The 23,467-nt window shown below is 52.5% G+C and overlaps 2 protein-coding genes across 2 annotated transcripts; one reads left to right on the top strand and one right to left on the bottom strand.

The window, feature by feature from the left end:
- Nucleotides 1–215: 215 nt before the first annotated feature.
- PARD6A (par-6 family cell polarity regulator alpha) lies at nucleotides 216–6,281 on the top strand. The gene is made up of 4 exons (XM_085315716.1): nucleotides 216–316; nucleotides 493–727; nucleotides 826–1,048; nucleotides 5,145–6,281. The coding sequence occupies exons 1-4, from the start codon at nucleotides 216–218 to the stop codon at nucleotides 5,930–5,932; spliced, it is 1,347 nt and encodes a 448-aa protein (XP_085171842.1). The 3' UTR covers nucleotides 5,933–6,281.
- Nucleotides 6,282–8,697: 2,416 nt separating this feature from the next.
- Nucleotides 8,698–23,461, bottom strand: ENKD1 (enkurin domain containing 1). Its single transcript, XM_085315723.1, has 8 exons — nucleotides 23,206–23,461; nucleotides 17,906–18,014; nucleotides 16,898–17,122; nucleotides 15,339–15,511; nucleotides 11,641–11,802; nucleotides 10,976–11,145; nucleotides 9,919–10,055; nucleotides 8,698–9,364 (listed from the first exon to the last, which is right to left on the bottom strand). Exons 2-8 carry the CDS (start codon nucleotides 17,988–17,990, stop codon nucleotides 9,204–9,206), a joined length of 1,113 nt encoding a protein of 370 aa, XP_085171849.1. The 5' UTR covers nucleotides 17,991–18,014; nucleotides 23,206–23,461; the 3' UTR covers nucleotides 8,698–9,203.
- Nucleotides 23,462–23,467: the final 6 nt, after the last annotated feature.

Raw genomic sequence — 23,467 nt, 5'->3', positions numbered from 1 at the left:
CCTCCCGCCAGGCCCTGCCCGGCGCCCTCGCTCCGCAGCACCCCGCTCCGCGCCAGCCCGCTGCTGCTTCCCGGCTTCCCGCAGGGCTTCTCCTCTTTTTTATTTATTTATTATTATTATTATTTCCCTTTCTATACTGTCGATGCCTTCCGGTTGTAAATGGGATTAGCGTTCCCTCGCCCGGCGAAGGGCGGGCGCTGGGCGCCCGCACCGGGATGAACRGGCTGCGCGCCCAGCTCGCCTTCGCACGGGCCGAGCTCGCTGTCCMCTCGCAGGACAGCAAACCCAGGCTCGGCGTCCCCTCTCGGGCCAACTTGTAGGGAGTCAGGTGAAAACCTGGGCGCAAACTAGCGCTGGCCGGCCKGGCAGCCGCAGCGCCAGGTGTGTCTGGGTGGTCCCGCCACTACTCCTTCCTCCCCCCATGAGCAGACCTCGGCCGTGTCCTTTCGGGGTTTAATCAGGAAAACGCGCAGCTGCTTTTCCTTCTTTCAGAGAAGGAAAGAGGGGCAGACGGACCGCCCGTAGGGCGCTGCTGCCTTCGTGCCTGCTGCCGTTATCACTAGAGCAGCCTCAGCGCCGAAAAGACTTGGGTGTTTGGTGGCACCTGAGCAGCGGACGGGATGGGGATGAAGAGCTTGTGAGCGAGGAGGGGAAGAAGAAGGGGCTGAAGCTGCCGATCTCGGCAGAACGCAGGGCGCTCTGCAGCAAGGAGCCGCTGGGCCCTGGCGTTGGCTCTCCCTTCTCTCTACCAGCTTGTGGAGGAGCTCTGCCCTGGGTCCGTCCCGCGGGCCCTGCCTCATGCCCAACCCTTCTTCCCCTCCACAGTTTGATGCTGAGTTTCGCCGCTTTGCYGTGAAACGCTCCAGCGTGGGCAGCTTCCAGGACTTCTACCGCCTGCTGCAGACCGTGCACCAGATCCCCCGCGTGGACGTGCTGCTGGGCTACACGGACGTCCACGGTGACTTGCTGCCCATCAACAACGATGACAACTACCACAAGGCCCTGTCCTCTGCCAACCCCCTCCTCAGGGTCATCATCCAAAAGAAGGGTGAGTGTGAGCTGCTGGGGCTGGAGAAGGGCGCTGGAGCCGCTGCCCGAGCAGGAGGCACGGCAGCGCTCGCCTTATGGAGCCAGGATGTCCTCCAAGGAGAAGGCGAGCGGCTTGAGCCAATGTCCCGTGGTACCTCCCGTCCCACGCTGGGGCAGCGCCATGGCCTCCACTGAATTGAGGGTCTGCTGCGTTGGGGTCTTGTGCCTTGCTGGAGGTCGGGCCCGCCCGACGCATGCTTTCCAGCCGCACGCTTTGGCGGACGGCTCCGGTGTGGATGTCGCTGGAAGGGTGCGAGAGCAACCCCATGGGTGACGTGGGGGCTGCTCTGCCCCGGCAGGAGGCTGTGCCTGGCTGAGCCCGTGCCACGCTTCCTGGCCGAAGAGGGGATCCTCAGAGTTCACTGCTTCCGAGCTGCGTTTCCAGCCGGGCTTGCGTGGGCTCCGTAAAAACACAGCGTGCTCTTGGGCCTGCCGCTGCTGCAAGCCCGATTCGGCTCCCTCCCCTAAGGCTGGGGGAGCAATCGTTTTGGCGCTCGGCTTGCCAGATGCAGCTGATTTATTTATTTATTTATTTATTTTCCTCCTCTCCAGTGGGAGGAGGCCTGTCTCTGCCCCAGCAGCCCAGGGGCTTGTCCTGACCACAGAGGCTTGTCCTCAGAGAGCAGCTTCCTCGTTCCAGAGCGCGAAATAACCGCGATAGCGACATCCCTAGAAAGGCTGCTGGCGCTACAAAGATGAGAGCTTTCTAGYGACAAACACCTTGGGTACGTCTCACCTCCATCGGGGCAGATGGAGATGAGGCCAGCCCGTGAGGATGCCTTTCTGTCTGGTTTATTAGCACCGAGTYTTTCTAAGCAGCGAGCAAAAGTCCACAGAGCTGTAGCCTGCTCGAAAAACTGGCTTCAACAGCACAGTGCCTGGAGCAGCCTGGGGCTTCCAGCTGGACGATGCCTCCGGGCAAGCAGTGACGCCTCGCTGGGTCTCAGCAGGCACCTCCGGCCGCTGTGCTGCTGAGCCGGGTTTTCATCCCGCATCRGGTGATGCGGGAAGCACTTGACTTGCATTTCGTTCCTTTGGGGCTAAATGGGGACCAGGAGGCCTCCGTGTGCCTGGTGCCTGAGCTGGCATTTCCCCTGCGTGACCTGGGGATGTGGGGGGATAGCAGAGAGGATCCAGGCTGAAGGCAGGGAGGAGAGGCCGGAGGCTGTGACGTGCTCTGGGAGTTGCCGCCGGCAGCAGCGTCTCCTTGATGCTGGAGGGGATCCAGGCTGTGCGCAATGTGTCTGTGGCCCCTCTTCTCCGATGAGGGAAAGCAGAGGCGTAGGAAGAGGTAAATGACTCGCCCAAGGTCATGGATCCGGCTGGGCTGGTGTGCCCAGATCTTCCTGGCATCTGAGTGGCACTCCCTCGTCCCCGGCTCAGGTGGCTTTTGGGGCAGGCTTGCAGCTGGCCATTCCCCTTCCCGGAGCCGAGGGCCGGACCCAGGCTCTGGCACRGGGAATTGCCTTGGCGCCGGGCTGGGGGTTTCTTGTTGGCTGCCTTGCTCCCGGGGCCGCCTCGTTTGCTGCTGGGAAAAGCCTGTGCGGGGGGCGTGGGTGACCRCAGCGAGCTGGCAGAGCTCAAGAGTGGGTGGCCTGCCCCCCTGCGCCGCGGGCAGCCAGCCGAGGAGCGTGGCGAAGGCTCCGCTCGCCCTGGGAGAGGGRGGACGGCAGAGCGGCGGAAGGCATTTGAAGAGGCCAGGAGCCATYGCTGGGTGAATCACATCTGATTTAAAATGGATCCAGGTCACTCCGGGGCTGGGCTGTAGTCAAACCAGTCCAGGTCAGCTGGGGATGTGGCTGCAGAGCCTCGTTCCCCCCGCCCCCCCCATCCGGCCTGGGCACGGGCTGCGCGTGCACGTGCACACTTACCTACACGCGCATGGGCACGCACGTCTGCGTGAGCAGCAAGACGCAGCCAGCGCTGTAGAAGCTGTCGAGGCGCTTGCAGCATTTGCTCTGCTCTTCTCTGTCAGCCCTTTGGACACCTCCTTGGCTGGACTCTTGCGTGGAGGTGGCAAAGTTCCTGCTGGTGGTCCTGAGCTCGCGGGGTGCTCGTGGCCGGTCCGAGAGAGTACGCAGGAAAGGGGGTTCGGCTGCTCCGGCTCCGGGGTGCCTGTGGGTGTTGTGCTGCTGGCTCTCCCCGCGGGAACCCCACCACCACCACCACCATGAGCCCTCTTTGGGCTGCAGGGCCGGGCTGGCTGGAGGAAAAGCAGGGCCTGGCGCAGGCTCCCGGGAAGGGGAGGGAAAGGCCTGCGCCGCTAGCGGGATGGGGCCGGTCTGGAGGCATCGCTGGGGTCAGCCCCGGGCACRGGGCGCGGAGCTGCCTGGCCCAGCCGCTCCGCATCCCTCGGCTCGATCCCGGGGAGAGGAGCCGCTCGCTGCAATGGCTGTGGGAAAGCCTCGACCGCCCTTCCCCGAGCTAAAAATAAGCAAGGGAGTATTGCAGGGAGATATTTATAACCCAGGAGCCCTGGCAGGCTGGCTTGTCCTGGGAGAAACCCTGCTGCCTCCGGACTTCCTGGGGGTCGCAGCACCCATCCAGCTGAAGCGGGCTCTGGACACTACCTGGGCACATCCAGAGCRGATGCTGCGCCTCGGTGGCACAGGGGAGCAGCAGCTGGAAAGGAGCTGGGGGTGCTGGTGGTGCCAGGCTRAAGCAGTCTGTGGCCCATGAAGCAGCCAGTCTGCGTGCCAGGCGGTTAGGAGGAACACGGCCAGCAGAAGGAGGGAGGCTGCTGTTCCCCATGGGGGACTTGCCAGCAACGCTGCCTCCAGTTTTGGGCTCCCTATGTCCAAAGGGACGTGCAGAAACCAAAGAGGGACCAGAGGATGCTTGCAGATGGCCGAGGCCCAGGTGGGAGGTGGCAGAGCTGGCTCCCGTCGGGCTGCCGGAGGGGAGGCCCTGGGGTGATCAGCCGGGGCTGGTTCAACGAGCCATGCTCTTCTGGGTGGTGCCAGACAGCGTAAGGAGAGACGGTGCCCCCAAATTATGGGTTAGGAGGCTGGGGGGAGCCCCAGGCCACTCCATCTCCGGGAGATGAACAGGTGTCTGGGAATTGGGAGTTCTCCATCCTCAGAGAGGGCAGGACTCAATGGGATGCAGATACCCCGATCTGGTGCCAGTGCCAGTCTGGGGATTTGGGGTTCTGGTGGTCCCCGAACACTGCTGTGGGTCCTCCAAAGCTGGCAGATCCCCCAGTCACGTGGCCCGACTCACCCTCAGGGTGACCCAGCCCCAGGGAGCTCTTTGGCGTTAGAGCACACAAGCCCCTGGCAAGCAGCATGAGCTTGTCTGACCTTCCTCCTCCTCCTCCTCCTCCTCACATGGTGCAGCCAGGTGACCTGCAATGCCAGGATACTACACTACCGCTGCTGGGGATGGGCCCGGGGTGCCAGCGCTGTGAGCTGGGGCAGGGGCGGCTGCGTGGGGGCCCCGCTGCTTCTCGCTGCCTTTGGCTCCTCACGCCCCTCCGGGTGGGCACAGCAGCTCCTGTCGCAGTGAGACCAGCCAAACTGCCCCTGCAGAGCTGGCACCTCCAAGGGCAGGACGGGCTGACGGTGGGTGCCCAGCATCAGCGTGCAGGGTGGATTCATCCCACTGGGAGGGTCCTGAAAGTGCCTGCACCCTCTTCATGTTGGGRTGGCCCATGCCAGGTTCCCTCCCCMCCACTCCAGCCCGGGGCACTGCTGTGACTCCAGGGCCATCCAAGCTGGCAGCTCCAGTGTTAAACTGCAGAGTTGAGCTTAAAGTGTGATTAAGGCTGAATCACTGGCTAGAGCCCGCTAATCCTGGCCTCGTGTATGCTGGGTAATCCCAGGAGACGGGCCCAGTGCCTCTGCAGGGTAGATCCACGCTAGACGGAGACAGGCTGTGGGGAAAGCCGAGGGCGATGTTCTGGAGCAGACCTGGGAGCACGGCACTTCTCCCACTGGGTCCCGTAATAGCCAGGCCAAAGGACCCGGTTCCCTGAGTCACCGGGTGATTGCTGGGGCAGGAGGCACCAGCTGGCTGAGCCCTGCCTGACCCTGCATCTCCCTTGCTCTCTGCAGCAGAGTCGGACGCCAGCGTCTTTGCCTCCAACTCCTTGCAGCGGAAGAAGAAGGGGCTGCTGCGCCCCGCGCACTACCGGGCCAAGCCTCACCTTCTCATCGGCATGCCCCAGGACTTTCGGCAGATCTCGTCCATCATCGACGTGGACATCCTGCCCGAGACGCACCGCCGTGTCCGGCTCCACAAGCACGGCTCCGACAAGCCACTGGGCTTCTACATCCGTGACGGCGTCAGTGTGCGTGTGGCCCCGCAGGGTGTCGAGAAGGTACCTGGCATCTTCATCTCCCGCCTGGTGAAGGGTGGCTTGGCGGAGAGCACGGGGCTGCTGGCTGTGAGCGATGAGATCCTGGAGGTCAACGGCATCGACGTGGCCGGCAAGTCCTTGGACCAGGTGACGGACATGATGGTGGCCAACAGCCACAACCTCATCATCACTGTCAAACCGGCCAACCAGCGCAACAACGTCATCCGCAGCAGCAAGGCCTCGGGCAGCTCGGGCATGTCCACGGACAGCACCCCCAGCCAGCAGACCCCCAGCCCGGCCTCGCAGTACTTGAGCAACTACAGCACTGCCGAGAGCGACGAGGAGGGCGACCTCGTTATCGAGAGCGACAGCGCGCCCCACTACATCCCCAGCGGCTGCCCCAACGGGGACCCCGCCGACAGACCCCTCCAGCAGAGCCTGTCCCTGCACAGCTCGCGGGGCTCCCTGCAGTCGCTCGGCAGCCACGACGGCAGCCCTGGCCGGGGCAGCGGGCAGGAGGACGGCACCCTCCTCACCCTATAGCCATGGGGCCCCTCTCCCCCGAGACCTTTTGCAGCCGTGGTATGGGCCAGGCCCCACGGCCGGCCGGATTTCCTCACCGCCAGACTGTTTGTGGGCRCCGGGGCAATGCGAGGGGCCCGCTGGGGAGGGTGCAAAGCAGGGACTGCCTGCCCCTCTTGCCTTCTCCCAGCRCCCATGCCCATGGGGAACCCCACTGCGGTTCCTGCTCACGCCGTGCACTGCCCACCCAAACCCCCAGGCCTCCCTCTCCTCTCTCTTCCAAACAAGTATTTTTTTTTATTGTTTTATCAAAATATGCATCATTAATTAATATATTGCAATGGACAGTAAAACCTTTTTYAGAAAGCTCTCCCGCTTGTCCCTGCTTTGCTTCACCGCAGAGGTCAGGCCCCATGGAGCCCAGCTGCTCTGGGGCTAATGAGGCCAAGGCACAGCCCTCTTGAGGACAGCAAGTAGCCTCAGCACCTTGGGACAGTGCAGGCCTGGCCCACAGTCTGTCCCCTGGGAGCATGTCAGGTCTGCTACGAGCCTCACGACCAGCTGCGTACCCAACACAAGTCTTCTGGGAGGAAGAGCCGTACGGGTCCCCAGGTAGGGGACAGCAGCTAGAGATCCTGGCCACCCCACAGCCTCCCTGGAGAAACATGTGGCTCTACATGTGTAAGGTAATGCCTGGGAGCCGCAACCACAGCATGGGAGCTGCCAGGCTTTGCTGCTGCTCTAGGTGACCCCAGCAAGATGTTCCAGGGAGGCCCATTGCTTGGAGGAGCAGGGGTTGGKGAGGATGCTGGAACACATCCCCATYCCGTGGTGTGCACCCAGGCTGTCCTGGGCAGTAAGCYTTGTATGCTACCTGACGTGATGAGCCTCATTTGGCCCATTCCCACCTTGCAGCAGGGACAAKGTGCTGACCACCCAGTGGACACCTAGCAGGGAGAGGCAATGAGAGGTCTGGGGAGAGCTGGGAAGCACCCAGGCTGGCAGTGGGCACCCATAAACCCTGCTGGGGATGGTGGTTCTCCATTCTTCTCCTCCTCCAGCTCTAAGTGTGGAGGGCCACAGCCATCCCTGCTGCTCCCCTGTGGTCTGCACAGCACCCCAGCACCTTCACTCTCTCTCCCACCACCCTGTGCCTAACCCTCAGGTTAATGGTCGGTAGCATCTGGCATGGGCTGTTGCMAGGCTGTAGCTGCAGCTTTGCTGCCAGCCTGGTCCAGGCCAAGGACAACAGAGGAGCTGTTGCAACTGCTCCCCCAAGCATCTTTCTGCTTAAAAGGAGAATGCTACAYGGGTTGGAGCAATATCCCAGCGGAGTAAGTGCTTCCATGGACCTGTCAGACTCATAGCAATGTTGGCTTCTCCATTTCACACCTTGTTCCTCATCCAAGCTAGAAGCAGGCCTAGCCAGATGATGGCTGGACAGCCCTGTGGTCCCTCAGCCCTCTCTCTCCATACCTTCTGCAGCATTAGCCTCACAGCACTTGTATCTAGCCCCAGTACTAAAATCTAGGAATCTGCAGTTAGGCCTAAMGCCAACACCTTGGCATCTGCATCAAGGTCCATCACTGCCCTCCACTGCTAATAGCCACCATGGTCAGTCCTGCCACAGCAAGGGAAACAGGAGGATGGCCACYGGCCACCTTTGACAGTAAAGYGGCCCAGACAAGCTCCATCAGCAGYTCTGCAGGTAGGGATCATGTAAGCCCAGTACTTTTTCCAGCCTGCTCACCTGAGCAAAGGGAAGAACAGGACGCAGGCACGCAGGACGAGCAAGGGCAGCCAGCTAGAACGTCAGACCCCTTCGTTGCACAAGCTCTTTCTCAGTTACTTAAATCCTACAGAAAGCGAGTCCAGATGCTGCCCAGGCAAACCCAGCATCAGCCCCGGCTTGGCTCATATCAGCAGAAGCTGAGCAGTCCGATCAGATGGAGCTCAGCTGGAAGCACAGCTGGCTGCAATGTCTGTGGGGATCTTGCTTTTCCCAGGTGCTGCATTCACCACTTCCCAGTCTACCCACACACACTGCAATCCCAATCTAACCTTCCCAGGCCTGAAGGCTTCTAAGCAARAGGGAAAGATCTTCTAGGGTTCATGCAGCAGGATCATTGAAAAGGCCTTGTCCACCTTTGGCACTTGATGGTGAGGAGGCAGCGGGCTCACTTGCACAATGGCACCTGCTCTGCACATCTGAGGACTGGGATCCAGCTGGATTTCTGCTCATGTTTGGCTTCTCCACTCACAAATCCACCAATGCATCCCGAYATCCCAGCGCTCCAATACCTACCCAGACTGGCCCCTTCAGCCTTTCAGAGCCCACTGCCACCACATACAGCCCACAGCCCCCCTGTGGGGGCACCAACAGCCCTCCCCTCAGCTGCATCTAGTTTCCACCAGCCCATCACCACCACCACTCTTCAGGCCCTGCTGAACCTGCCCAGAACTGCAATTCTGTATTGTATTCTGTATTGTTGCCATACACAACAATGGAGGGAAACGATACTTTATTGGAGCACATYCTGCCCCATGGACAATGAAGGTTTCTCCAGACATTCTGTTGGCTTAGCTACCGACAGATTCCCCTGCTGCTGCCCCAGCTCTTCCCTGAGAGGGCAGAACTGGAGCACTATGCCCCTTTCCCTTGAGCTGTCCCTGAGCTGCTGAACACATCCAGCAGGTCAGAGGGTATACAGGTACCAGCTGCATGCTCAAGATAGGTCAGCACTGAGGCCCAGGACACGCATGGCAGACATGCAGCACAGTTGGTGTTGTTTTTTTGTTGTTTTGGTTTTTTCGTGGCTGCAGCTGGTCAGGCTGCCTCTAAATGCAGCCAAGTGTAGAGGTGCCAGGAATGAGCTATGCCCATGGACTAGTTAAGGAGAAAAAGGGGCACAAGGAGCACCAGGCCTAGAGGCAGCAGCATGGGAGACCTCCTACCAGTTTCCAGAAACAGGGAAATAAGAGGTGACAAGATCCATCCCGTGGATCAAGAGCACAGAGAGCAGATCTCTGTGAGAAGTCAAGCAGTACAGAAACAACTGTTCTCCACACTGTGCAGAGACAATAAATCAGCTCACCTCCCTCCCTTTCCCCTGGATGAAACACATTTGGAGGGTGAGCACAAGATGCAGACTGGACATTAGACAACGTATCAGCACCTGCATGGGCCCAGTGTCCTGAACTTGCCTTCCTCCCTCCCAAACTGACTCCAGCCCTTCTCCAGTGATGAARGATGTTCACAAAAAGCAGCACAACACACCCAACCCCCAATGGCTCAAGAGTCTAGTTTGATGAAAACCTTGGGCCTGGAGAAAATTTTGAGGGCYTCCTCTATCTGGGATAGCTTTCTTTCCAGCTCCATCCGCCTCTTCTGAATGCTGAGGGTGTCTGCACGCACTGGAAGCATCACCAGGTCCTTCACCAGCTGTTCTTGGCCTGTAAGAAAGGAAAGCTGCATAACTGGAAGAGCAAAGAAAGCCATTTTTTTCCCAAACACTATGAACTTAGAAGYAGTGGATCTAGGACCTAGAGGGAACATACATCCTTGGATTCAAAACATAGCTGGATCAGTCCCAGGGAGACCTGCTCTAATGTTGCAGTAGCGCTGCTTTGAGCAAGGATTGGACTGGAAACATCCGGAGGTCCTTTCAACCTAAATCTATGAWTTTAAGAGCAATAGAAACCCTAATATCATTGAGCCAATCCCACATCATTGACCACCGGTCCAAGCCCAGTCCAGACAGTCAGTCCTGTAACCTTCAAGCCCTAACAAGTTGAAAGGGATCATTCTTCCTGCACACACAGAGAACACACAGTTCAAGTGTGGCTATTCATGMAACATCTCAGCTGTATGTCTTATTCTGGACAACTCTTCAGTGGGGGAAAAAAAATCAGGTATAAAATCTGTGCCCCAGAACTKTGTTCTCCCTAATCCTGGCTAGGATCTCCTATTTTTTCTGAGCTAGAATTCCTATTTCTTTTCCTCTTACTCTGCTTCAGATTGCTGAGGGTCTCCAACCGCTGGCCCTCAGGCATCATGGTATGACCAGGCGGAGTGTCAGGATCTGGCAGGTTTCGCTGCTGCTCCTCCAACTGTCTRCGCCACAGCTCCTTCCTCTCCAACAGGCTGGCAAAGCAGAATGAAAGCACATTTTGGCATATCTGGAAGGAGAAGTTACCTAGGGCCTAGGGGAAACAGGCAAGAGGCTAGACACTGGCCCTTCCAAAGCTTCTCAGTCCCCATGTTGCTGTCTGAGGACACGGAGATCAATGTTGTCAGCACACACAGACCACACTCCACCCACCCTGCCAACACATGCCCTTGCCATAAAGGGAAACACCCTTATATTTAGCCCACACGGGCTGGATTTGAACTCCTTGGAGGCAACAGCTTCTGCTCCCTGCTTCCAGTTTAGGCCACTGAGCCCTCTCAAAAGCATCTGCGGGCGAGCRATGGAATGAACTCAAACAAAGTAGCTTACAGCCAGGAATGGCAGACACAGCAGAGCCAAAGGACYGAAACAGTGGTCAGTCTTAGGACAGTGTCACCCAAGAGTTGTTGGGGGCCACAAAACCATTTTTTACTTGGGACYCCAAAATGCAGCAAATTTTGATGTTTCTTAGACTCCAGTTGCAAGGCAGGAGGAAGGACTCCACTTGCAAGGCAAAGCAAGCTCTCTGCCTCTCTGGAAGCAGACCTTTTTGACACCGAAGCTATGTCACATGGAGCAACATTTACAATCAGGCAGGAGCACACTTCTCAGAACTCAGAGTATCCACATGCTAGCATCAGCATACAGCAACAAGCAAGGRGGAGGGAACCAAATTCTTTCCAAGCCCAGTCACACTGGGCATGGGATGCTCATTAAGTCAAGAAAACAGCAGGGACTGTAAATATTCCCCAGGCCACAGCAAATTGCACTGCCAGTATATGCAAGAGACACTCCTAYACTCATTCCCATTCCATTCAGTGCAGAAGCTGGGGGACAAGGGGCAGAGTCAGGCTTGTTACAGGAAGTCTCACGGACCAGACTGGGGTATACATACTACTGGGGGACGTGGCCCTTTTGTTTGGTGTTGTACTCTTCCTGCTCCCGGTGTTTCTGTTCCAGCAGCTCAGCCAAGGTTTGCAATGAGTGGGAACGCCGCAATGGGGCCCGCTTGGCGTTGCGGGCATTGTGTTTAATGAAGTCGACGCTCTTGCCCTCCACCTGGATCTGAAAGGAGAGGGAGGCAGTGGGAGCTGGCTGGGCAGACGCATTCGCACGGCTGCCCCAAAGGGGAGAAAGCAAATAGTCAGAGACCTGTATAAGACACTGAATGTAGGTGTACTACAGCAGGATGGACATTTCCTCCACCAACCCTATCTGAGTAGTCAGAACATCCTGAAAAGCCCTAAGAAAAGCAGATGCAAGATTGCTGGCACTTCTAAAGCAAGGAGGAGGGATTTTCAAAGGAAATTTCAGTCTCTCTTCAAACATGAGCAAGGAAGAAGCTAGAGCATASTATCAGCAATCACTGAACCCCTGTCTTACCACCCCTATGGTCAAGATCCTGCTCCTTCCTTCCAGCCAGAAACAGTATTTACAGATGTCCCTGCTCAGGCAGTGCATCTGACCTAGCGCTTTAGAAGAAACACATGAAGAGTCCAAAGCAGGAGCAACAGGCGAGTGTTGGAAACCCTGAGAGCATCCAGTCAGCATGCAACTCACCTTGGCTTCGGCACCTAGTGCCTCTGGAGCCTCTGTGTCTGCCTCTGCTTTCATTCTGGCAAGGCTTGGAGAGAGCGGCCTGCATGGCTTGATCCCAGGGCCACATCGAGAATATGCCCTCAGGAATTTCACAGCCTCTGGATTTGGAGGTGGGGAGCTTTCCTGGGAAAGGCAAAAAAAAAAACATGCTACTGGAGGGATGCTGGAGTAAAAAAGAAACCCATTCAACAAAGTTTGGGTGGTCAACCACAAGCTCAACCACAAGTTTCCAGCAGACAGATGAGAGCATGTCCTTCCTGCTACTATTTGGTGGAAGTTCTTGGGGGAAGGCAATCTGTATACAAATYATAGCCAGCAAAGGTGAAAGCAAACTTTGCCAACAGCATCAGATCTGGTCCTCTCAACTGAGCTTTGTGAAGTAACATTAAAAAAAAATGCAGGAATAAGTATACAGATCACATGTGTGCAAATCATTGACACTGTCTCAGAGAGTCCCTTTTTACTAACTAATCCTTCAGGTATGGAAAGACAGCAACATCAGATGATCCAAGAGGCTCACCTACCAGTGCTAGGGACAATCTCAACAGTGGGACAATCCAAACCGACAGTGATCATGACTCCTTAAAAAGCAGAAATTTTTCTGTGAAAAGGGTAAATGGCAGTGCAAAGTAAGTGTTCTGAAAGTTGAGAAACACATACCAGTATTCCTAGTTGGCAATGCTATAGAATATGAACTTTCTGAAGAAGCCTTCCCTCCTCCATAAATCACAGACATGCTACAGAGACCTGCTATTGCAAACTTTAATGAAACGATATACGCAGGCATGAAGCTGGCAGACGCACAAATTAGATGCTCTCAAGGTTCRCTCTGTTCAGCACCCCAAATCTGTGATGATCCTATTCTAGACAGAAAGGTGCCCAGCTCAAAATAGGAGCAGAGAGTGAGACAGTCCAGCGGTTTGGGGAGGGTGGAATTGTATGTCRGAGGCATCCTCAACGGCAGTGATTAGCATCAGCACCTTGCAACACTGGCTGAGATCTCAGTCAGTCTTGTTGCAGACTACCTGTCACATAGCTGCCAAACAAACCCTGCAAGTTGAAAGCTGATGTTGTGGCAAGTGGATGGCCTTATGATAAATACCACCAGGACACTGCTCTACTTCTGGAAGTTACAGGGACTAATAGGTATCCTCCAGATCTTTACAAACACCCAAAGTCTCAACTGCTCTGTCAAAATACTGCACTAAAGGCAGATTCCTTGTTGCCTGGTTGTTGGGTAGTCCTGAAGACTGAATGTGGGATAGACGAGTAACATCAGTAACGTTGGTGTAAGGAGGACTGGGCTGCTACTGTACTGCTGAAGAAGTTCCTCTAACTAGTGCGGTCAGTTAGAAGTCAAACAGATTTGTGATCTTAAGCAGGAGTGCACTAGCAGAGTGCAGCGTGTCTCCCTTTGTGAGAGCACCAAGACACTGYCAAAGCCCTTTTCAAAGGAGCTGCTACAATTAGCAGGCACTGGGACGGATGACAGAAAAGAAACCCCAACACAAGACATCAAGACCTAACAGAATCAACTTAAATCTCTCAGCAGAAGCTCCACAGAAGGTGGAGATCCTTCAGAGGGAACACACTAGCTCTAGGAAGGCAGCAGTAACAGTTAAAGTGACATGAGTCAGCATCGGGGCCTTCTGCCACCTCCCTCTGGAGGAATCTGAAGAGTGCTAGTAATACACCATGCAGAAATCATCTGCAAATAGATCATCCCCTTCTCCCCAGAACAGAAGAAGAAAAAACCCTCAATCTTCCTCTAACCCAAAGGATTTGTCAAATRAGAGTGTAGGCTTGTGTTCCTAAAGCACATGTGGGTTTCCTCCTTTCCATATGAAAGAATCATGGATGTCACAGAGTGGGTTGGTGGCAGACTGGAAAGAAAGGATGTGGTATTTGGGACTACTGACTTGAAAAATCATCTTGCCAGTTTTTGTAATTGTTGTCAATATATATAACAGTATCAAAAGTTGATCCAAAGGCTACAGACTGGAGATGAAGAAGGACTCAATGAAGTTTCCAACTCACTGAGCACYAAGGAAGGATTTGCATAAGTGAAGATCACCCAGGCTGCACCTACCAACTGCACAAGTAACAGCTCACTGTGTAGTGCCCTTCCACACAGAGCAGTTGCTGTCAAAGATGGAACAGAGAAGGAGACCACAAAGGAGTACTGGGGACTTGCAGAGAAACAAAGCCCTTTCCTGAACAGCCGACAAACCTGAAGCAAATGGGAATGTAGGATCCAACAGTGAGAGGTTACTCCTGACAGCCAGCTGCTTAACAGCTGAAGGGGTAGGCTTACAGCTCCCCTTCCTCAGCAGGGCCTCTCTCATGCAAGGATGAAGCTGGAATGGAGCTCCCAACAACCTCTAAGAGATCTCTGGGGCTGAGGGTGGGCACAGCACCCCTGCCCTCAGCTGTACAGCAGGGAACCAACCATCTACAACASTAGGAGCCACAACGTCTACTTCTTTTGGCTGAAGGAAGAGGACAACYGAAGGCAAAGGTCACCTGAATGACAGAGGCCCCCCAGATCCAAACTGATGATCCACTCAAAATGGATCCGCTCCAAATGGATCTACCTAAAGATGGCAACGAAACTTTTCTTACCTTTCCCAGTGGGCTTTAACTTTACAATCCTTACAAACAGTTATCCTTCTATCCAAGACAGCCCACTTCATACATTTCGCATGGTCCTTTCACAGGGGAACTATTTGAACACTGTTAGGCTCAGGGAAGCCATCAAGGAGAAAAGATTATTCAGAGAAAGAAAAAGAAAGAAACCAAAGATAAACAAAACCTTCACAGTGCTAGGCATGTGTGCAGAGCATAAGCTATAAATGTTTCAGCACAGAAAGCTTGGGAAAGACTTAGAAAAAAAGGCATGATCCACATCTCTCCTCGCACAAGCATATGTACATAAAATGAGAAGTACGCACACCCTTACAGGTTCTGCTAGAGCTATGAGGCCTTCACCTTGATTGCCTGGATAGATGTTTGTATGCACCCACCACACAGTGAACGTTCACCGGGACAACTGCTTGAAGAAGAATCTGGAGATACAGGGCCCTCAGGACCCCTGAAGGTCTATAGGCTTGTAACAGTTGGACTGAAGTTCAGTGGCCAGCAGCCTGAAGGCCTACCTCTCCTTCTCTGTCCCAATTCCATGCAGAAATGGTGAGGACCATGATCTGTGAGGCCGTATACCACGGCCTTTTTGCATGAACTCCAGACAAGAGTTGCTCCAAACACTGTAAAGTTGAAAAGCTGGATACACCTCAAGATATTGCATATGCTGTGAAGGATGCACCACATTCAACCCAGGAACCACCCTTAGATGCTAGCAACAGAATGGCCAAGTGGGAGCCTGCAGCCACAGGGGTGTGACGGGACTTTTCTCTGCTTCCTTTACACAAAGGCTTTACTTGGCCAGAGAAGACAAAGATTATTACAGCAGTTACCCTCTGGATCCACACCACATGTTCTTGTCCAGGACAGTCTCACTGTTGCATCTGCCCTCTCCGCTTCAGCACTGAGTTGCCCCAAAACGATAGGGTCTGGGGCTCTCCTATTTCCAGTGTTCTGCAGATCTATTGGCTGACCTGCATCCCCAGGTCCAAAGAGTTAAGAGCTCAGTGAGTACTGACCTGAAGTTTGGCCTTCACTTTTGATTCCACATTGTCATATTTCTGGGATTTCCACAGAGCCTTCACAGGTTTGGGCTGATTGTGCTCRCGGGCTCGCTCTTTCTCTTTGCATTTCTTCTGAATCTCCTTTATTCGCCTCACATTTTCCTTTTCATGGTCCTTGGACTCCTTCCCTACACAGCGAGGGGAGACACAGCCTTCATTCCTCAGACATTGCCAATAGACACAAGGTCTTGGAGCACTGGCACCAGAGCTGACAGCTCCATCATCAAAGCGAGTTCCATTGCTCACAGAAACTGCAAGCTCTCCCCTCTCCTGCAGGCTAGACAATCTGTTGTGTGCTTTCCTCCCATGCTACATGCACATTCCTGGAGGGACTCCACTCAGCAATGGACCAAGATCCCAGAGTGCCTGGATGAGTGTCAGCACAGGTCTGTGTGCATTCCTGGTGTCTGCAGACTCCCTCATCCTTAAGAAACATGGTTCACTTATTCGATATTGCACTTTGCCAGACCAGCCAGATCTGCCCTTGTCATACTCTCAAGAGCTAGGCCAATGTCATGTTTCTGAACCTAACAAAACCAACTTTGCTTCACAAGAAAAGAAAAGTGTCCAGCTGTCCCTGTCTCAGATGCCAGGGAGAAAATCAACAGGCCTGTTGSGCAYGGAAGGGAATGCTGGTTAATAGGYGCAGGGCCASCTGTTGTCAGTGGAGACATCATCAAGTGTTTGSAGCRTATTTTTKGGGTTTGAATCAAGCAATAAAAGTRATCTCTCCTTGCATTCCCCACRTCAAGGARGACAGCTGACATAACCAGACCTTCTTCCATTCCCCTCTTGTTTTGGCACAGCAATTGTGGTAGCCACCAGCTGACATTCATCACACTGGTGACAGATAGGACCAGTGTCACTACCAGTATATGAGGCAACTTAAGTAACAGCCAGTWCTTGGCTTCCTCTCTTCTTTTTTAGATCTCCCTATTTACTCTGGGTGACTTCCCTAGGGAAAAGGAGTATATTTTGCACTTGTAGTTCCCTCCACTATTCTCTTTATCCATGTACACAGTGTTTTCCTGAATCCTGGCCTAAATAGCAATGAATTCTCCCAGTTAAATATGCTCTATAAAGATGGATCAAGTGAAAACCTAATGTAAGTTTGACTAAAATGATAATGCTTATTTTCAGAGGCAGCAAACTAAAAGGGCTTGATTTATTTCCCCAGCATCTCTAAATAGTCTCTAATCCATGACTAGTCCTCAGTYCMAATTAYACAGAGTCTTTTTCACAGTCAGGCRTCTAACTGCAGACCTAGGCCAGATTGGAGTCTGGGAGGCCACAGCAGCAACCACCGCAGAATGCATAATGATCCAGGGACATCACWGCCAGCCCACATACAGACAGACCAAACACAGGAGATTTAGTGACCAGCCCTGTGGCCCTGTGACTCTCGGGTTCTCCCACACCTGGGGCAGCAGAGTAGAAGAATCCGCCCAAACCCCTGACGTTTCATCCCTGGTCCCAAGCACGAACCATTTCAGCAGCAGTTCAGGTGTACTTACTCTTCACTGGCAGGCCCCTGTCAAGGGAGATGCCTTCAAGCTGCAGTAAGAGACTGACTGTTCCCTTTTGCCCCTTTTCCAGAATGTCCCTTCCACTGGGGCGAATACGAGGGGCTGGTTGGACCTGGCGGGCACTGCCCAAAGTGGGATATGGGTTAGGAACTGGGTCCAGGGGGGCAGAGGTAAAATCCAGCTTCTGTGCATTCCCTTCCAGCCTCCCTCGGGCTAAAGAGAAAGAAACAGAAGCAGATTATCAGGAAATGACTTTACCTCATGCTTTTCTTTACTTGCAGCTGCAAACAATACATACAGCACCTCAGCACCTCCCCACCTGTACCTTATCTTTTCCCATCTTTCAATCAGGTACACAGAATACCYTTAGGATCACCATTAGTGACACAGGAAAAATACCTGCACTACTAGTGCAAGTGGAGACCAAGACTGCTGAGCACACCAAAGAATAAGGACATAAAACCTTCAAGTCCAGCAAACRGTTAYGAAGATGATTAAAGGACYAGAGCACCTCTCACAAGAGGAAAAGCTGAGAAAGCTGGGACTGTTCAGCCTGGAGTGGAAAGGCTTGAGGTGGGGGGAGGGATCTTATCAATACCTTTAAATATCTGAAAGGAGAGCATAAAGAGGATGGGGTCAGAATATTTTTAGTCGTGCCAAGTTATAGCATGAGAGGCAATGGGCACAAACTGAAGCACAGGAAGTTCCATCTGAACATAAGGAAAAATTTCTTTACTGTGTGGGRTGACTGAGCCCTGGAACACRTTGTCCAGAGAGGTTGTGGAGTCTCMTTCCTTGGAGATATAYAAAAAAACATCTGGACAGGGTCCTGGGCAGCAAKCTCTATGTGACCCTCCAGGTGCAGGGGGATTGGACTAGATGATCTCCAGAGGTCCCTTCCAACCTCAATCATTCTGTGGTTCTGCGAAAATGAGTTTGCTGTCTCATGCCAAAGTCCAAAAAAGATAGACACATTATAAGCACTCAAGGACTCACCTGAGAAAGGACGTTTGTAATAGTTTGGAAAGAGTGTAGGATCTGGAGGAATGGGTCCAGAAATCTTGGATGGCCCTTCACACATTCTGCCGTCACTCTGTTTCTGCAACTGAAACCAAACATCACTAAGAACAGAAATGAAYGGGGCTCACTGAGCCATTGAAAAGCAACATTAACATACATTTAGACTTCTGACCTTCATCAGAGAGAGCTCGCACCCAGTTACAGAAACATCCTATAGGAAACCAGCCAAAACTGGACTCTGTGTGGGTTAAAGGCCCTTAACAGCACCATCCCCACTGTGTGACTAACCAGTGTTTTTACCAGAGCTGAACCTGAAATGTTCATAGTTGCTATCATAACTATATCTTCAGCACAGAAAATCTTTCCTGGATTTGCTCTCCCATACAGAAACATTTAATATAGATATACAAGCAAGAGCYAAGCTGTTATAACAGCCCTATGTGCTTTTAGCCTACAGGAAATACAGGGTAGTTTGACATCATCTGACAAATTTCATTCTTAYGTTTGAATTATCTTGCACCATGGGYTCTTTCCAAATAACTACTGTGCTTCACACCCCACCTGCCCAATACAACATGAATCCCCTATCCTGTGCAGTCAAGCCCCTCTGCTGTATTATGAGCGAGAGATGTGCCAGTGAAGTCACCATGCTTGAGCAGGCTGGGATTGAACCTCAAAAGGACCCAAGACAAAACATTTCACCTCAAGACAGTGTAGGGGTAGATGCTTCATTTCTAGGGAAAAGTCCTGAGACAGAAGAAGCCCAGCTGGTCTCTCAGAWCTCAGGGAGAAAGGGGAGTTAGCTGTTTATAAAAACATCTTTTTTGTTTCTTCATAACTTTTCAAAGCAGACCAAAGGAGACACAATCCACAAATCCCTGTCCCAGCTAGTTTCTGACATATCCCATCACGTGCCGTCTGGTCTAGCTCACACTGGTTCCTGCTGTCTCTCTCCCCTCCCTCTGACAAGGAAGGAGTACACTGCCCTCCAACACATGAGCAGCCGGCGTCTATGTCCTTGTGATGCTAACCGAGATTTTTTGGACAAGAGTCTTGGGGGACTTGCTCCCTGCTCAGAAAACGAGGATTCAAAACCTCTGATTCACGCACAGGCTGCTGGTAAACTTCTGGCAGATACCACAAGAGCTTGGTCTCTTATTAGGATCACACCATAATTTCAATGGGAGTCAGGACAGATTGGCTAGAGTAACTACTTTTCAGCTAATGAGCTGAGGCTAGAACCTACATGCCCTTACTCCCAAGTCAGTAATTTAAAGATTTCAGAGAYAACTCTATGGGAAGAACCCCTTTCAGGATCCTCAGCATCCTGTGCTGAAGACGGGCACAGCATCTTCAGTTTAATTTATAAACCAATAAACGATCGGTACAAGGATGAGTGAGCCTGTGTCATAGCAACTAATGCACTGCAGTCTTCCTTGCTAAATCACCCTTGCTGATGTGAGACCCATTAGCAAAAAGCTGTTACTCATCTCCCACACACAGCTGCAGAGGTAAGGTAAGCAATGTTGACTATTGCACATCARTAAGCAAGTTCAGTGTCTTGTTTGTACCCAGTTACTCTGGAAAAGCTATTTCTAAAGTTTCAGAACAGACTCTCAGTCTGAGATAAGTGGTATTATTTAGTTTCCTTTTTAATGGATCCAACTAAACCAGAACAGGTTCTCTTACTCTAGAAAAGAAATGTTCACCAAGCAATTACTCTAGAATAGCTACRGGCCTTGACATTCACATTTGATCTTGATCTGAACTCACTTTCAAACCCAATGATTTACACACAAAATGACAGACTGAAAACGAGACCTGTAACAGAGCAGATAATTAACATGGGGGAACGAAGGGGGAAAGGCAAGTTGATGGGAGGCGGGGGATAGAAGGCTGGCTTAAACCTTAACACAAGGCACATCTCATGTCCCAATAGCACCTAGCCCTGCCACATGAATTTGCAAATTACACCCACTYCCTGATTTGCAAGTCACATTGCCTCTGGATTTGGATCTTGCAAGATCAGACAACCTCATTGCAATAGTATTTTGCCTATCTAGGTATCTACAGAAAACGCATCCTTGTGGAATACGATCCCTTAGCATCAGTCTCTCTATCCTAGAACGAAGCAGCCAGTCCTTCAGTTACCAATGATCAGTACAGACATCCCAAGTTGCTGTTCTGCTCCTGTTTCTTAGCCATGACAACCAAAGGTGCATGCAGATGACACAGGAGAGAGAACCTAATGGCTCACGTCTKCCAAAAGAGGATGTGCTGACCACCTCCACACACTCCCACTGCCATTCCCATCCTTTTGTTTCATGTCTTGTAACAGCTCTGTAGCTCAAATGGTCCTGTGAAGAGCCAATTCAACTTACTACACCTGCAGGAAACAATTCACTTCTTTCAGTGGGTTAATTTTCTGCCTGTTTAATCTTCTGTCTAAGCATAACCTGGTGCTACATCCATGGGGGAATCACAGAAGCACTGGAGCAAACACAAGGACAACAGTGGGTACATTTGCTCATGATACAGGTGAGTAAGGAAAAGAGACCTTTTCAATAGTGACCTGATAGTTGCCTCAGCCACGCTGGCTAAATTGCAGCCAGGAAAGCATCTTCTTTACCTGTGTATTAGAACACTTAAAGGTCAAAAATACAAGTATCTGACTGTCCCAAAGATGCTAGAAGAAAGACACTTCACAGACTATGGCATTTTAGAGATGTAGGCAGACTGCAAACTCAATCTTGTTAAATGCAGGTAAATAGATACACATGTGCAACTCCTCTTTTTAACCCCATACAAGACTGCAGAACTGACTAGGGAATTGGTGATGCTGCTCCTAGCCACAGGGCTACATAAACCCTAGATTTCTATTCCCAGCTCACCTGAAATCAGCTACAGAAGAGGTGTACCACAGTTGCCAGAGCAACCAAAATACTTCAGCATTCCTTAGTCATCCAGTCTGATCCAGGATGGCTTGAAGCATTTGCTTTCTTGACTTGGGTGCTTACTTTCTCTCCAGGACTAGAGCTTAATCCTGGCCTGGTTGTCACGAAACACAGCTCTAGCCCTACTTCTTTCCCAGAGTAGCCCTGTAAGTTTAAGTACCATTAATTTAACTCTTCGTGCTCTTTGTCCTAGCTTATCAAATGGTAAAAATGTTACTTATCCCCTCAGATCTTTCAGAGCCCGGGAGAACTGTGACTTCATTTTGTGGCTTGTTTTTGTCATTGTAGTTAAGGAAACTACAAAACACACAAACAGACACAGCTTTGCCAGGTGCYCTTCACAGCYCAGTTAAAACCTGAACCTGAGCTAYACCTGACTTTCAAGCACCCCCTTTTCTTCACGGATCACATTTCTACTGTGCCTGGGTCCCTGGCCAGAAGGCTGATGCCACACATRGAGCTGAAGCAAAACTAGCTTCATGCCTTCATGAGCCAACCTCTGCAAAAAGCACAGGGAAAAAAAATCCCACAGTTATGATAAATTGTAGTTAATTAGAGTAAGTCTTCTGAAAYAAATTAAAGGGCTAGTCTCAGTTCMGCTGGTCTTGGCTGTTTGGTCTGTCCCTCAATACTCTTAGCTTAAATGGAAAGTAACCTTCAGATATCCCTTAGRGCCAAGTATCACACAGGCTTGCACATAGATCTGGGATTGCATCTATTGCAGAATCTCTAGGGCAAGATCAGCAGTTAGGAAACAAGGTCAGAAGAGCAAACACTTTAGGTCAAGATGGACTGAGTTTGTTCGTCTTTCAGTTGAGGGCTGGAACACTCCCTGCCTCCAGGATTCCAATAACAGCACTAGTTTAGTACACAGGATGAGTATGTTTGACAGGAAGGGAAAGAGGAGACTGGAGACAGAAAAGGAAAAAGAGAGGAGGTAGAACTGGACAGTATGCCCCTGATTCCTAAAGTCTAAGTGACAGTCACTGTGCCATGTGTCACTGTATGATAAACCTACCTGGTGACTTTAGTCCACGTGCATGCTTTTTCCCTGCTACTCTGTGCAGATAGCAGTGCGATAGACTAATAATCTCCTTTTAACACCATTCCCCATGCATTTTCCCTGAGACACCAGCTCTTCACTGCCTGCCAGTCTCCAAGGCCTATTTTCTCTTTTGCCTCTCTGAAAACCAAGGGGGCCAGGTATAGCCAACTGTGGTACTGGCATTTGTATTTGGGACATCTGTTCCCTAGGAGTTGGGCAAGTGTCCACGAACATCCCCTCAGGAACAAAGCCAGCTTATACATTCTGTCTAATAAGTCGATAGCGTATCCTGCAGCAGCATCCTCAAACAGGAGGTGAACAAGAGCTGTGCTCAGCACTGGAAGGTAGGCAGAGACTGATGCGGGTATTTCAGAGTAGGAGCAGAGATACAGCCAAATCCTCTATTACAATGACAAGGAAGGCAGTGGAGGAGGAGAACACAAAGACACCCCACCTCAACACAYGGGATTCTTCTCTGATGCAAGGATGAATCACGTGCTGAGATTATAGGACCTGACACGCAATGCTTAGCTCTCAGAGACAGAAGCCTGCACATTGGGGTCTACGATCTCCACTGGCTGTTTTGTTACAAAAAATCCACAGAAAGCCTCTTTCAGGATTCCACTGAACAACGTCTAGACACTCCTAAAAAACATTTTATGCTTCATTTCATTTCCTATGTGACYGGGGAAGGAGTGGGTGGGAAAAGGAGAGCCAGAAAAACAGATCTCAGGGTGCTACAACTTGACTGCCCAGAAAATCTGGAGAAATGCCATACAGATGCCCAATAGTCTGGGYGGGCAGAAGCTCACCAATGCTTCACCAAATGGGTGCAGCGACCCCTCCTTCCYGTACGAGACAACCGTCTAGAGGCTGAAAACCCACTGCCTGAAAACAGCTTATGGCTGATACGGTTCCACCACAGAAAGACTGCAGGCAGTGGCCAAAGCTGTGCATCACTAATACTTCATTAATATCCCTAAAACAACGAAGCCGCCCCTCCAGGCCCCCAGCGCTGGGCTTTTYGGAGCCCCACTCCACCAGACTGAAATTCCAGTCACATCTGGATGGTCCACTTGCCTCCACAAGCTGATTTCTCCAGGGGCACTGTACCCTGACACTAAAAACACCCTGCTCGCAAACAGCCTTGCTGTCTGACAGGCACCAAAAGCCCAAGAAGCGTTCCCAATGACACTTTAACAAGGCTAGAAAATAGACCGTGGTCCCCTAGGACAAGGCACCGGGATGCCTCCCCGGGTGCCCAAGCCACAACTCACCAAGGGAGGCCGCAGAGAAACTCCTCCACGTGAGTCTCGAAACCAGGAAGGAGGCCGAGGCGCCCCTGCAGAGCCGGGGTTACGATGACGGGCTCTGCAGGAACCGCMGCCCCCACCACATCCCACTTGCCCACAGCGCGATTTCGAGGGCTGCTCCCCGCCGCAGACCCGGCGCCCCAGAGCCTGCCGCGTTTCCACGTCAGGCGGGCGGCTGCGGCCGGGGCTCGCTGCGGCCCAGAGCTGCGCTTCGCCCCGCCGAGAG

This window comes from Rhea americana, unplaced genomic scaffold (genome assembly GCF_003343005.1).
Source record: "Rhea americana isolate MKP2758 unplaced genomic scaffold, rheAme1 scaffold_438, whole genome shotgun sequence".
NCBI classification, from domain to species: Eukaryota; Metazoa; Chordata; class Aves; order Rheiformes; family Rheidae; genus Rhea; species Rhea americana.
This window is presented reverse-complemented; position numbering and strand designations above follow the sequence as displayed.